The sequence below is a fragment of the Eptatretus burgeri genome, chromosome 16, assembly GCF_056783735.1.
Source record: "Eptatretus burgeri isolate ZD-2024b chromosome 16, Ebu_testis_v1, whole genome shotgun sequence".
In the NCBI taxonomy this organism is placed as follows: domain Eukaryota; kingdom Metazoa; phylum Chordata; class Myxini; order Myxiniformes; family Myxinidae; genus Eptatretus; species Eptatretus burgeri.
The window spans coordinates 26530620-26546394 of NC_140976.1; the positions used below are offsets into that span (position 1 = coordinate 26530620).

At 43.5% G+C, this 15775-nt stretch overlaps 2 protein-coding genes across 6 annotated transcripts in view; one reads left to right on the forward strand and one right to left on the reverse strand.

The window, feature by feature from the left end:
- SPNS1 (SPNS lysolipid transporter 1, lysophospholipid) overlaps positions 1-3595 on the forward strand; it is a 64917-nt gene extending 61322 nt beyond the window's left edge. The window contains exon 12 of the mRNA XM_085859112.1: positions 347-3595. Coding sequence (XP_085715238.1) covers positions 347-426 — 80 coding nt within the window. The 3' untranslated portion in view covers positions 427-3595. The remainder of the gene's footprint in view (positions 1-346) is intronic.
- The window catches only part of LOC147010750 (protein-tyrosine sulfotransferase 2-like), a 76327-nt gene continuing 64063 nt past the window's right edge, over positions 3512-15775 (reverse strand). For 3 of the 5 annotated variants that reach the window (XM_085859114.1, XM_085859113.1, XM_085859116.1), the window contains one exon: positions 14419-15409. In XM_085859114.1, the coding sequence (XP_085715240.1) occupies positions 15188-15409 (222 nt within the window). In that variant the 3' untranslated portion in view covers positions 14419-15187. Of the gene's footprint in view, positions 4867-14418; positions 15410-15775 lie in introns of those variants that run through there. The other 2 variants (XR_015052266.1, XM_085859115.1) reach the window with 1 other exon arrangement.

The window sequence follows — 15775 nt, forward strand, 5'->3', positions numbered from 1 at the left end:
TGTGGATTAATCAACTTTTATTATTGTAAATTTGACAAATATCAGTCTTTGGACTGCCTTGTCCAGTGCTTGAAGTTCTCAATTAACCAAAATGAAAAGAACTCCAATCATTGGGTCAGTTCTCATGTGTGACATTGCTGAAATCCCCAAATCAAGTCGGCAAGATTTGGATTATTCACAGCAATTTTTTTAGTATAAAAGACAAGAATCTTAAACATTTAAATTCAAGTACATCATGTTATATTGATGGGGTAACCTTTGCATGATGTAGATAATTATCCTCCTTCCTGAAAGACGACTGTCAAAATGTTGACACCTCACTGACGAGCGTATGTCCGATGTACAGGAATGGCATCTGATGAGGACGTGGTCGTTCCGGTCGGAGCCAGGCGGACGAGCATACACGTCAGTGAACTTCTCAGCTGACGACGACCACATAACCTTCCCTTGGATGTTCACGCTTCTGCATTGTTGCCTGCTTTAGGTGAAAGACTTCCTGCGGATCCTCATCCTTTGGTCTCCTTCACATTAAGATTTGGCAGAAACCCAAAGCTTACATCGACGATGCAACCAAGCGCACCAAAATACCAGGAACGGAGGGACAATCATCAGCTGTATAGGCCCATGTGCACAGTTCGAAACCTGACTGCTACTTTGTGTGCAGAAGGAATACTTCCGCAATGCTGCCCTACCGTCCTCCAGAGAGCACACGCTCCACGCACAATAGATTCTTTGCTTTTACTACAATGTCACTTTTGGAATAGAAACAGATGAGTATTGTAAGGTTAAAATTGCGACTTTCTAACTTAGGGGCTTGGTTACGGTCCACCCACATAGATATGTTACACTATTTGGTGACGCGTGTCAGTTTTTAACTTTGCTCTTATCGGTGATTAGCAAGCATGGATGACACCAACCATTTAAAAGTATACTTGATCAAAACTTTAGAAGAGCTGTCAGCTGTGCGACAAAACTTTCATATAATTGGGGTGTCAGAGGAAACTGATCAAGATGAAGCCACAACGTTGGAATTCAGGGTTTAAATCAATACACTATCAAACTTGATGCCTCCCCCTCTTCTTCTCTGTGGTTTAATTATTTTGTTTTGACGCTGCTCTATTTAAAATTGTAACCTCTGATTTAACATTCAAAAATGTCCTTAAAATCCACATGCAAGTGTAACTTCTTTTTTGTTTGTTTATCCTCATTGCACCGTCACTCTAAGGCACATAAGGCTTTCAGGCAGCTTCATTGGCTTGAGATTTCAATCATGGATTGGTCACCACTCCGATGGAAGATATTCGACTGAGGGTGCAGGAATTTGGTAATGGTGCTGGCGATAGCTCGCCTACTCTTCATGAAGGACACCGTGGGATCTTTAACGTCCACCAACTAATTCCGGCAGACGGGACACCCAGTTTAACACCCGTCCAAGGGACGGCACACACACCGATGAATCGCCTTGCCTCAAACAGTGGAACGACAGTTTATAACTGAGCCGAGGTAGCTCAGAGGCTAGTGTTCATGTCTCTCGGTTATCTTGCCGACGCAGTCTAACGTGAATACCACTTCAAGCCAGTCGTATGCTACATTGTTTCTTTGGAATCTCGGGTGCATGCTCCACCCAACCGGATTCTATCCTCAGCTACCTGTGGGTTGGAGGGCTGGTGGTGATCACGTCAGCTCATTGTGGATCAAAGAAAATGTATTTGTGTGGTCTAAGTTATTTTGGAATTGCTTAGTTTGATGTAGAGTGAGTTTACAACACATGAATACTTCGCATGCATTTTGATCTCTTGCACATTTTCATTTGAATCTTTTATGATATGACCTTTTGTACAAAAGTGTATTTGCAAAATAAATACAATAATCATGTACTCATGTGACATGCATGCAAAAGGCAGGCGGCAATTGCACAGCAAGCTACTTGCAGCCTTGCATCTGTAAATTACGATGCTCGTGATTTTCACCGAGTTGTGATGCTGACCGCATTGGTTTACAATCAATGCCTGACTTTTAACCCCTTTCAAACTAATGGGTAATGTTCGAGTTAAAGGAAACGTTAGTGTGGAGGAAAAAATAAAAGTTAAAAAAAAACTTCAAAACATTCCATCAATGGCTTCCTCAGATGATTTGTCAACTATTTTGCATCAATTAGAACTGGTCATGCAACCACCTGTTGGAAGGGGCGTCGCATGAAAGCACGATTGTTATGTGTCTATTTACAAATGTCTGCTGAACAGACGTCCCATAAATATACGTTATCGTTTGTGACCTATACTGCATTATCAACAAACCAGATGAATGCTCATGAGTGTTCCACCGGATGCATTACAGGCTCATCTTCACAGACGTTCATATTAAAATATAGATTTCACTAAAGTGCAATTTTATCATTTTTCAGACGATGTGTTAGAAATTCAAATTGAATGTTTCAAGACCTATTGGGCCGACGGAATAGCTCAGAGGGAGCGTACTCTTCTTTGAGCAATCTACTCTGGGTTGGATGATGGACCTAACCATGAACCGGCATCAAGGTGCTTCGCAGGCCTAGGCTCTGTATCAATGTGTGCAGTTAAGGATCCTGTGGTGCCTTTTGTAAGAGTACGCCAATGTGTGCTCGAGCCACAACGACAACTGGGGGGGGGGGGCGATGCAAAACCACCCAACGTATTCCATGCGAAGAGACCACCTTGCCAAATGTTCTGGAAAGACATGAATGTTTTGAAGTTGAAAATATCTGTTTAGGATCTTGGTTTAATTGATTGGAAGACAATCCACCATCAGTTTTGGGACCTCACTGGATGGCCTAAAGGTATGTACACTCACCTCCAAACTTTATATCCCAGACTTAAATTCCAACAACTATAAACTGTCATTCCAGTGATTTACAGGCAGGGTGATTCATCAATGTGTCTGTCCCTCAGGTCCCTCAGGTGGGGAATAAACGGGCGTCCCATCTGTCAGCATTAGTTGGTGGATATTAAATATCCCATAGAGTCCCTCTTGAAGAGTAGGCAAGCTATCACCAGCACCATTAACAAATTTCAAATTCCTGCCCCAACCAGCAGAGGGCAATAGATCAGCGGCACAGCCGTACCCTCAGCCATTGATGCTACCCCACAGCCTTCTGCTGCATATGAACAAAGAAGATGGTTGGTTGGCCTTTCTTTAACAGCCCTTGCAAAACAATGTGGAATGCTTTGCAAATCTGAAGCAATCTTTGCTAAACTACCATTGAGAAACTTTCCAAGTACAATACATTTTGAGTGAAACAAAAGAAAAAAAAACATGCATCCAAACATTGCTCTCAAATGAATATAATTATATTTCAATACATTTGTAAACAAAGCAAGAAAAAACAACTGAAAGAAATGCAATGTGGTCACATTATTAATACTGTAGCGTAATGAAATGTCACTTACTGTGGCGAAAAGGAGGTGGAGTTCAACAACGTGGATGGTTACTCGTAATCATGTCAGACAACCAAAATGGCAACTTGAAAACAGAAGTGTGTGTGTGTGTGTGTGTGTGTGTGTGTGTGTGTGTGTGTGTGTGTGTGTGTGTGTGTGTGTGTGTGTGTGTGTGTGTGTGTGTCCTTATAATCACATCATCAGTTTATTTCTAGAATAAGTAGTTCATTTTGAAACTTCAGGATCCCAAAGGCTCCGGTACAAACCATACGGTACTCTCGGTGAAGTGGACCAACGAATCCGACTCATCTTTTTGGCATGCCGCAATGAAACGAAGAAACGGAACCCTTTTGAAATGGCTCATAATTATTAAAGTAAGATTTCACTTTGATAATTTAAATTCGAAAAGGAGCTCAAGTGCCATTCCACATTCACAGAATAGTTTCTTCATAATCGAACCACAAATGACAAAACGCTCAATAACTTGTCGGGAGGTTGGTCACGTGGAACGCCTCCATCTTTACATACCTTTGTAGGTGCATCAGTTGGGTGATGAGTACACGATATGCACACATCCCCAGCAGTTTACTTTCACAGATACGTAAAAACGTCACCAAATGGTAGCGTCGGGGCATTTCCCCATGCGCACCATGTAAAACGGACGTGCATCACGTGACCACATACCCTTAAACCACCGATAAAGAGCCATGTCAGATAGCTCTCCCATAAAATAATGCAAAGTAAAAACTTCAGAGATTAAATACCGTCTCGTGTGAAGCAAACTCATCACCGCACCTGCTTTCAACCGATATTTGAGAAGCAGAGCCGGATGATCCCCTACTCCCTCCAACCGCGACTATATTGTATGTGGGATGGAGTGGGGGTTAGGGTTAATTTCATAGCATTGTGCACAGAGTAAACACTGGTAGGAAACTTCAAGACCACAATTTTTGAATGATGATCAATGCAATTAAACAAAAGTGTTGCCATATTTGCTCGTACCACCCATCCCCTTTGAGGTTGAGGGGGTCCACAAATAGCATGGTAAAACCTGCTATGAATAATGCAAAGACTGAGTAAGAATTTTACACAATAAAGGCCAAATTGCACCACTTTCTGTAATCACTGCAAACAAACAACCAAGCGACGACGTGTTTTAAAAAAACGATGTGCAAAAGCAACATGAGCGATCGATCATGGGCTGTGTTGGAGTCGCTGCCCTTTGGAATGCAAAATAAATGGCTCGTGCAGAGTACTTCTTATTCGACCACATCGAGAAACTTTACCACCAGAGGCAGACTTCAAAATTCATCTGAGATCGAGGTCTCTCGGACGATATGTAGGTATGAACACAGCTTCAGCAAACTTGGGCCGCAGGTCAATGTGTTCAAATGTTAATGGGCCCCTCGTGTCAGTGTTCTGGAAATGCCATCGTCATGTTGCCCTCTCTGAGCTACAGTTGGGAAGAGAAGAGCAATAAGTAGATAAGAACAACACAATGTTTAGGACCTGTTGTGCTTTTCAATATTATACAGAGTACCAAATCAAATAACAGAAACAGACGCTTGGCACAATCCAACTTTATTTGCTCTAAATTCAACCAGGTGTGTTGTTGGTTGTCATCTCCATATGTGGGTTTCAGAAGGTGGAATGGATACCTAATGGGTCTCAAAGTGTGTGTGTGTGTGTGTGTGTGTGTGTGTGTGTGTGTGTGTGTGTGTGTGTGTGTGTGTGTGTGTGTGTGTGTGTGTGTGTGTGTGTGTGTGTGTGTGTGAAACCCCTAACTTTGTGGTGCAGTAAGGACGAAACGAAGTGTCTCAGTATACAGCTATTTCTGCACAATTTGTGACGAGCAAGCGTTCCCGATCACATGAACGCATTGTCTTTCACCTTGTTGTGGCACAGCTATGAGGACGTGGCGAGGTTTGCAGTTATTGTAGCACAGCTAGTTTTGCATTTGGGATTAAAGATTATGATAATCCATTCTTGAACACCTACTAACACTGACGTCACTATTACGGTGTGCTATACTGCTAACCCAAGAGGGTATCTCACAGCGTGAATCAAGCTTTAGGGGCACTGGTTCAATTTTTAAGATTACTCTCTCTCTCTCTCTTATTCATGCCATCATCCTCGGCTAATCGTCTGCTCCTCCTGCATCTGCTTCCAGCGTGATCTAGTAAAATATGGATTTACATTCACCGAACTTGGAAAATTCTTGGATATGTAACATACTTCCAGGTTAATCCTTCGTATGGTAATATATTTTTGCCCCCCACTCTGAACATCTGTGCATTCCACTAAAAGGGGATTAACACTCGGCAGATAAAAAAAACATGTCCAAAAGCTCGATTTGTTGATTAGGCCTTGAGGTTCGTGGGTTACGAGTGAAACAACACCTCTGAAACTTCATCTGCTCTCACCCATTTGTACAAAAATAGGTTTGAGTGTGGTCAAGCTCATAATTTGGTTGGTTGTGCCTATTAATAATTAATATATATATATATTTTTTTTTTTATATATATATATTGCTTGGAATGCGGGTGGGATAAATTGAGAAAGGGAAGAGAAATAAGGTGAGTGAATGAGAAATTTGCATGGAGGAGGATAAGACTTAAGGGAGAGGAGAGAAAAGGCAAATATGGTGGTATTGGTAGGTAGGTGGTTACCCAAAATATTTTCACCATTTTATGGATACTGTATAATGGAGGATCCATTATCACACGTGCATATACGCAAGATGTTACATTTCTCAAAGGACCTTTAAGGGAGAGAAGGAGACAGACATCAGCACGACCATATCACCACATAACTTAACCAAAGCCACATCACCACATTACTAAAGGAAAGCCACATCACCATATAACTTAACCAAAGTGACATCACCACATTACTAAACCAAAGCCACATCACCACATTACTAAACCAAAGCCACATCAACACATTACTGAACCAAAGTGACATCACCACATTACTAAACCAAAGCCACATCACCACTTTACTGAACCAAAGCTAAATCACCAGATAACCATACCAAAGCCGCATCACCACATTACTGAACCAAAGCCACATCACCACTTTACTGAACCAAAGTTAAATCACCAGATAACCGAACCAAAGCAACATCACCACATTACTAAACCAAAGCCACATCACCACTTTACTGAACCAAAGCTAAATCACCAGATAACCAAACCAAAGCCGCATCACCACATTACTGAACCAAAGCCACATCACCACATAACTGAACCAAAGCCAAATCACCACATTACTAAACCAAAGCTAAATCACCAGATAACCGAACCAAAGCAACATCACCACATTACTGAACCAAAGCCACATCACCACATTACTAAACCAAAGCCACATCACCACATTACTGAACCAAAGCTAAATCACCAGATAACCAAACCAAAGCCACATCACCACATTTCTGAACCAAAGCCACATCACCACATAACTGAACCAAAGCCAAATCACCACATTACTGAACCAAAGCTAAATCACTAGATAACCGAACCAAAGCAACATCACCACATTACTGAACCAAAGCCACATCACCACATTGCTGAACCAAAACCACATCGTTGACTTCCGGTTTTGGGTTTGGAGCGTTGGCAGTTCTCCTTGGGGGCTCCCTGCTGACGATCTCAAAGTTAAGTTTCCGGTCGTTATCTGTCCCGTTTTAACTGTTTATTTTCTCACCTACATGTTACTGTGTGTTCCTAGTTCGGTTTTGTTTCAAAAATCATGCTACTTTGTGAGATTTCATCGAACTTGTCTTACTGGGTGCTTGAGGCCTATCCTTGAGGCTTGAGGCCTTCCCTTTGTTCCCCTCGGTGTACGATCGTGTTTATTTGTTTTTTTCTCCCCATTACCTTCAATTTCTATCTTTCCCACTTTCTGAACGTCCCCCATCCCTCCCAACTAATTCGTCTATTTCTTATCTTAAATTTAAAAAAAACGCGACCTTTCTCCGATTCTTCTTCTTATTATTTTTCTTCATTACCTCTTCTTGTTCCTCCTCTTCTTCTTCCTCGATTTTTTTCGACAACACTTCCATGACCTAATCTGTTGAAAACTCTCTCAAACATTAATAATAATAACAAAAACGATCTCTCACTCTCAAACATTAATAATAATAACAACAAAAACGATCTCTTATAATGCTTCATCTTCCTCTTTCACACGTGTGGTACTCTTGACAGTATCAGAATGCACTACTCTTCTGCTATTTAAACAGACTGCTCTCAATTCGACCTTTCCTTCATACCTTGCCTAAAAAATCCAACTGTTACAGCGTTTCTTCTCTCCATTCTCTGAATTCGCCTTTATTGCATCCCTCAAAAAATGTGTTTAATCGCACAACTGACCTAAAACTTAAAAAAAAAAACCCAGTTTGCTCTGAATGTTCGCTTTCCATCAAACCATTCTTTTTTCCAACTTCAGTGCCAAATCACTCCTCTCACCCCTCACTCTCAAAGCAACCATCCCACTCTTGTCTCTCCAAGCTTCCCTCTCACCTCTCCCATAACCTCCCCCGTCACCTTTCTCTCACCATTCATCCCCCTCACTCATCCTTTCCAAAGTTGCCCCCCTCCCATCCACAAAGCTGCCTCCTTCCACTGCCCTCTCACCTCGATGTCTTCACTCCACCTCCTCAAATCCTCAACTGCCTTCTTCCTTGTCTCTTGTCCCCCCTCTCCCCCAGCACGACAGAGCCTTTTCTCCTCCTCATTCAGGCCCCTCCCCTAGCTATTCTGCAATCCCCCACACTCTTTCAACCTGCTTACCCCCCCCCTCATGCCTTGTCCTACCCCCCCCCACCCCCTGCACCCAAAGCCTCCTCCCCTACCTCTTCATTAACAGTGTGGACCTCAAATATCAGGGGCCTTCGCTCAAACCTTTCAGATCTTTCTATACAGGTTGCCACTGAAAAACCAGACATAATCTGCCCAACAGAAACTTTCCTCCCCCAAGACGTGTCTGACTCCCAAGTATCTCTCCCTGGTTACTCCCTCTGGTTTGACAGACCTGAGCCTCGCCCTGGTGGAGGAGTTGCTCTCTTCATCAAAGACTCTATTCCTCACTCTCCATGCACTGCCCTCACTCCCCCACACCCCCAAGAATACCTCTGGCTACGGCTTCCCCTCCACTCCCACCTCATGTTTATATGTGTACTGTACCGTCCACCAAACAGTGATGACTCCATCTACACCTCACTATCTGAAAACATGGACCAACTTCTATCTTCTCATCCAAACTCTCTCTTCCTCTTATGTAGCGACTTCAATTGTCATCATGCCAGTTGGCTCGGTGTGGGTACCTCTCTCACCTGTCATGGCACCTCAGAAAAAGCTTTCTGCGACTCATTGGGACTGACTCAATCAGTCAACTTCCCGACCCGGATCTCAACCAATGGTACTCCATCTCTTCTGGATCTGATTTTGACAAATTTCCCTGACAATATCTGCTGCTCTTCCTCCGCTCCAATCGGTTGTTCTGACCACGTCCTTGTCAAAGTGGACATCTCTCTGGCTGTTATCAGAGAACCACCTCACTGCCGTCGAGTCTGGCATTTCACTCAAGCTGAATGTCAGGGTCTACAAGCAGCCATCAAAGTTATAGATTGGTCTCCTATCACTACTTTCTCCAACATCACCTCATCCTGGGAATTCTTTCAAAAAAAAAAACTTGCTCTCCCTCATGCACAGATTTATCCCCTCTCGTCTTCAATTGTCCTACCCTTCCTCCCGCCCTTGGTTCACTGAAGCTTGTGGTGAGGCAGTTGTCCTGAAACAACTTGCCTTTGCCTCATGGAAAGCAAACCCAACTGAGGGCAATCTCAGCTCCTTTCATAAAGCTTGGAACAAGTGTGTATCTACCCTCAGGAGAGCCAGAAAACAACATCTTTCTCATCTCAAGTCAACTCTCAAACCTCTCTCCCTCCTCAAAATCCTTGTGGCATCTAATAAAATCTGTTTCTGGTGTATGTTCCCCCTCCATCCCCTCCATCCCCTCCCTTACCTCAAATGCCAGCACTGCTGATACCGCACGTGAAAAAGCTGAATGCCTAAACTCGGTTTTTGCAACTAAATCTTGTGTCCAAAACCCATTACCTTCTCTACCCACCTTACCCAGTCACACCCAACTGTCCCTGGACTCTGTGTCCTTTTCTCCTGATAAGGTGGAGAGTTTGCTGTCAAACCTCGACTCAGATTCTGCAACCGGTCCAGATGGCATCAGCCCCCGTGTCCTCAAAGCCTGCTCTTCTGCTCTTGCTCACCCTCTCTCTGTTCTATTCACCCTCTCATTTGCTCAAGGCCATCTGCCATCTGCTTGGAAATCAGCAAACATCACTGCCCTGCACAAAAAAGTGCAAAAACAGATCCCTGCAACTACAGACCAATCAGCCTTCTCCCAATCATCAGCAAGGTTATGGAATCCATCATCGCTTCAGATATCAAATCCTTCCTCTTCTCCAATGGCTTGATTTCTGATCATCAATTTGGTTTCAGACCAGGTCACTCTACCATGGATATGCTGCTTCTGCTCTCCCATCAATGGATGGAGGTCCTCAATGCCAGACAGGAAATCCGAGCCATATCCCTGGACATATCACGTGCTTTTGACACAGTCTGGCACCCTGCCCTGCTCACCAAACTCTCTTCCTATGGTATCCAAGGCCATCTCCACTCATGGCTCGCAGACTTCCTCTCCTGTCGCAGTCAACGTGTGGCCCGAAATGGAGTTCTTTCATCCCCTCTTCCTGTGCAGGCTGGAGTTCCTCAAGGTAGCGTTCTGGGCCCTGTTCTTTTTCTGGTTTTCATCAAAGATCTCTCCGACTCTCTGGAAAATTCTCTGTATCTCTTTGCTGATGACTCCACCCTCTGCCGTACCATCGGTCATCCCTCAGACAGGCAAGCAGCAGCTTCTTCGCTCACTGCAGATTTAGATAAAATCACAAACTGGTCCAACACGTGGAACATGTCTTTCAATCTGGACAAATCTCACACTCTCACTATGTCTCTTCGAAAGGACCGTTTACAAACCCCCCCCATCCACTTTCTCAACAATCCTCTGGAAGAAGTCCTTTCTTTCAACCTTCTGGGTCTCACTATCTGCCATCACCTTTCCTGGGAAAGCCACGTTTCAAACCTCGCCTCCAAAGCCAGTCGTGTCGACTGGGAATCCTCTGTCGTGCAAAGTTCTTCCTCGGCCCACCTGAGCTCCTGACCACTTACAAAGCTTTTGTCCGCAGCCTAATGGAGTACTGCTCTCCTCTCTGGGCTGGTGCTCCTGCCTCCCACCTTTCTCGGCTTCATGCTGTAGAAACCAAGGCATTTCGGATCATTGGCATCTCCCGCAATGAGGCCGAGTCCTTGGGACTCTCACTCAATCACCGCAGGTTGGTCGGTGGTCTTTCTGTCTTCTACCGTCTCCTCTCCAGCCTCGCCCCCCTGCTCTCTCTGCGATTTGCCCCCCCCCCCACATTTCCTCAGGGCGCTCAAGGTCCGCCAACAACCCCCTTCTGGTAAAACCACCAAAATCACGAATCACTGCTCACCTTCATTCTTTCATTCCTCTTTTTTCCCACCTTTGGAATAAACTCCCTCACTCTATTCATTCCCATTCTTCCCTTCAGGCCTTCAAAGCAGCTGTTCACCACCACCTCTTATCATCCCTCATCCAAATCCTGGATCTTTTCTACCCCCGATAATCCACCCAAGCCCACCTCCTTAAAATTCCCTGCTTTCCTTCCTGAAAGTCCCTGTAATGTCCATCTTCTATTCCCCATGTTCCCCGTCCCATCCCTCTCCCTTCCACAGATCTCCTAATGTCTCTGTTCCCCACTATTTTGTCCTTCCCACTCCCTCCCCTCCTGTCTCATGCCCCCTTGATGTGCGTTGTGTGTTAGCTCTCATATGAGCCTCGACAAGGTATACAAAAAAAAAATAAACCAATGTCACCCGCAGGGTGACCCGTATCTTGCCAAAACGTGACCACGTGTGACTTCTTTAAGGTCACACTGAGGTGAACAGAGCTGCTATCCACCAGGAGCGACTCCTTGAGGAATATCTGCCTACGAGAGATTCCGATGAGAATCGTTCTACAGAGTAACCATGAAAAATATGCGTTTGCCTCATAACGTCACCAAATGACGTCATAATGTCTCAAGCTTGACATATCTAGAAAGCACTCATCGAGGTGTTCAATTTGAGGTACTACACGATATGGTTCCTAAAACTTGAAAATTTGACCTTGGGGTCAAATATGTTTGACCTTAGGTACTAACCATGAAGGTCAAGGCCAATCACCACCAAAAATTAATCAGCTGAGCGCCAGACCATGAACTATATTCCCATGAAGTTTGAAGACAATCCGATCAAAATTACTCAAAAAATAAGGGTTTCGTCGACTCCCCTGATTTGCGACAAAGTGACCTTGACCTTTGACCTTGACCTTCAAAATTTTATGTGCTGAAAGGGACCTCTATAGGCCTCGGATATGCGAAGTTACAAAAATTTCCAATGATAACTGTGCTCTGCAGAATTTTTTATACGTGATTACAGACAAACAAAAAAAACAAACATACAAGCTGACCAACATATCTTGCAAAAACTTCGTTTTGGCAAGATAAAAAAGCCAAATCACCAGATAACCGAACCAAAGCCACATCACCACATTACTGAACCAAAGCCACATCACCACGTAACTGAACCAAAGCCAAATCACCACATTACTGAACCAAAGCCACATCACCACATTACTGAACCAAAGCCAAATCACCAGATAACTGAACCATAGCCACATCACCACATTACTGACCCAAAGCCACATCACCACATAACTGAACCAAAGCCAAATCACCAGTAACTGAACCATAGCTACATCACCAGATAACTGAACCAAAGCCACATCACCACATTACTGAACCAAAGCCACATCACCACATAACTGAACCAAAGCCACATCACCACATAACTGAACCAAGGCTAAATCACCAGATAACCAAACCAAAGCCACATCACCACATAACTGAACCAAAGCCAAATCACCAGATAACCAAACCAAAGCCACATCACCACATTACTGAACCAAAGCCACATCACCACATAACTGAACCAAAGCCATATCACCACATAACTGAACCAAAGCCACATCACCACATTACTGAACCAAAGCCACATCACCACATTACTGAATCAAAGCCACATCACCAGATTACTGAACCAAAGCCACATCACCACATTACTGAATCAAAGCCACATCACCACATTACTGAACCAAAGCCACATCACCACATTACTGAACCAAAGCCCCATCACCACATTACTGAACCAAAGCCACATCACCAGATTACTGAACCAAAGCCACATCACCAGATTACTAAATCAAAGCCACATCACCAGATTACTGAACCAAAGCCACATCACCACATTACTGAACCAAAGCCACATCACCAGATTACTGAACCAAAGCCACATCACCACATTACTGAATCAAAGCCACATCACCACATTACTGAACCAAAGCCACATCACCAGATTACTAAATCAAAGCCACATCACCAGATTACTGAACCAAAGCCACATCACCACATTACTGAACCAAAGCCACATCACCACATTACTGAACCAAAGCCAAATCACCACATTACTGAACCAAAGCCAAATCACCACATTACTGAACCAAAGCCACATCACCACATTACTGAACCAAAGCCACATCACCAGATAACTGAACCATAGCCACATAACTGAACCAAAGCCACATCACCACATTACTGACCCAAAGCCACATCACCACATAACTGAACCAAAGCCAAATCACCAGATAACTGAACCATAGCCACATCACCAGATAACTGAACCAAAGCCACATCACCACATTACTGAACCAAAGCCAAATCACCAGATAACCGAACCAAAGCCATATTACCACATAACCGAACCAAAGCCACATCACCACATTACTGAACCGAACCAAAGCCACATCACCACATTACTGAACCAAAGCCACATCACCACATTACTGAACCAAAGCCACATTACCACATTACTGAACCGAACCAAAGCCACATCACCACATTACTGAACCAAAGCCACATCACCACATTACTGAACCAAAGCCACATCACCACATTACTGAACCAAAGCCACATCACCACATTACTGAACCAAAGCCACATCACCACATTACCAAACCAAAGCCACATCACCACATTACTGAACCAGGCACTCCTTGAAAAGTGTGACATTGCTGATGTCAGGCTCGTTGAGCAAGCAAATGTGCCTTCTAAGGCATTCTAAAGGCAAGGTATCCACCGGATGCTACAATAGCAAGCCTTTGCCAGCTGCAATACATCACACTGCCTTTGGCGACACAGGAAACAGGTTTCAAGTTGGTGGGCAAATGGAGGAAATACTAAATGGCAGAACAGGAAGAAGCCTCTCTCAAAGCCAAGTAAGTCAGATGATGTACGAGACTTTGCGGTCGACAGGGATTTAATAGTGCAATGTACCACCCTTCAAAAACAAATTACAATTGTTCCAAATATTGGAAGATCAATGCACAGTGGAGCCACGGTACGGTACAGAGTAATTCCACAGTTGCTTATTTTTGCGAAAGTTTGGATAAAACGACATTGTTTTTCAGTTTATTTTTTCTTTTCTTTTTAAAAAAAAATTGTTTGCCAACTTACTTTAACATGAAAATCTAAATTATCGTGTTCTTCGTCCCCAACCGTCTCACCCTCCCATCAAAAGTAAGTGAAACAGTTGCGGAACACAGCTGCACAGACAATGCTTTCAGGGTCGAAAAACATGGCCTTGTGAAACGGGGGAGTTGTGTGCATTCACGAATACTCGAAGGTATCCTTGATCAAATAGTCTGTATTAGTCCGTAGAACAAAACAAAACCCATTGGATATGGTCTGGCTCTTGCTCATCAACTCCAGGTTTAAAGGTGCGGTAAACCCAATGTACAATGTAGTACTCAGTCACACAAATGAAATGCTGTTTAATTTTGACTTCCCCATAATAGCTTGAAAATAAGTACGTATCTTTTATACAGTGGGGTACAAAAGGATGAGACCACCTAAATCAATGCCAAGCTTTCTTAAATCACGATTTAAAATACGAATTTGTCATAATATTGAAGATATGTCTCCACATTGTTTAAGTTATTATTAAAGTTATTATTGACTGACACTTTGTCTCAACACAATAAATGAAGGGTGAATACATTTGAGAGAAAGATAAAATTTACGTGAGCAGTCTGACTATGCTCTGGAGTGCATTACAACACTGTTGGGAAAAGATCGACTCAAACATACTCCATAAACTAATGATATAAATCCCAGATGAGACAGTTCTCAAGGCAAAAAGGGGGTCACGCTGATTGTTCATTATATGCAGAGACAGATCTGATTTTTTTTTCTGTTATAATAAGTGTTGTTATTACATCAAGTTCATGGAAATCCCTTGAAAGTGCTTATGGTTTTACATTACAATGATTTCTTTTGTTATCACATCTCAATTAATAAATTTTGCACACCACTGGATATGACATCATAATGATGAATGGTGTAATATTGTTTCGCATCTGGTCCAGCGGGTAAAATGGGATAGATTAAAATAGTTATTTTCCAGTGAATTTCAGCATCAGCATGTTATAATTTATTGTGATGGATAAAACGTTATCTGCCCTTATGTGGTGCTTCCTGGAAAGGTAACAGCCAATCGGTGTGATCCATGACATGATCGCAGGGGTCAGCAGGAGGACACTAGATAGCGGAGAATAAGCAGGAAGATGGCATGTCTGGCAGCGTCATCCAATGGGAACTTCCCACGAGCATGCTCAACAAGCCTGGATAGTAAATTAATGGGGGAAATGGAGCATATGCATATCTCTCTCTCCTCTCTCCGCTCTCTGCCCTCTCTCTCCCCTCTCTCCCCTCTTTCTCCCCTCTCTCGGTGGTTCTCTCTCCCTGGCTGGCACACAGAGCATGGGGAACATGGCATGAGGACAAGCCTGTGGAGGACAAACCCACGCCGCCCTCCACAACTGCATGGTAATCATTGCAACACGGGACAGGTTTCATTCTCTCTCTGTCTCATCCATCTCCGACTGTGCCCGTGTTCACCTCTGATCAGTGAATGGTTGTTATTTGTTCAAGTTTAGCATGGCTCCGAGGGCACGTGTATTTAATATTAATTTGTTATCGTTAGTGATCACTGTATGTGTGGCCATGTTCTTCTTCTTCCCTGCCTAATTTTGTTGTAATAAATCCCATTTGTTAATGAGAACGTGTGTGGTCATTGGCCGTGGAGTTCCATATGGCAAACTTGCCGCGGTCG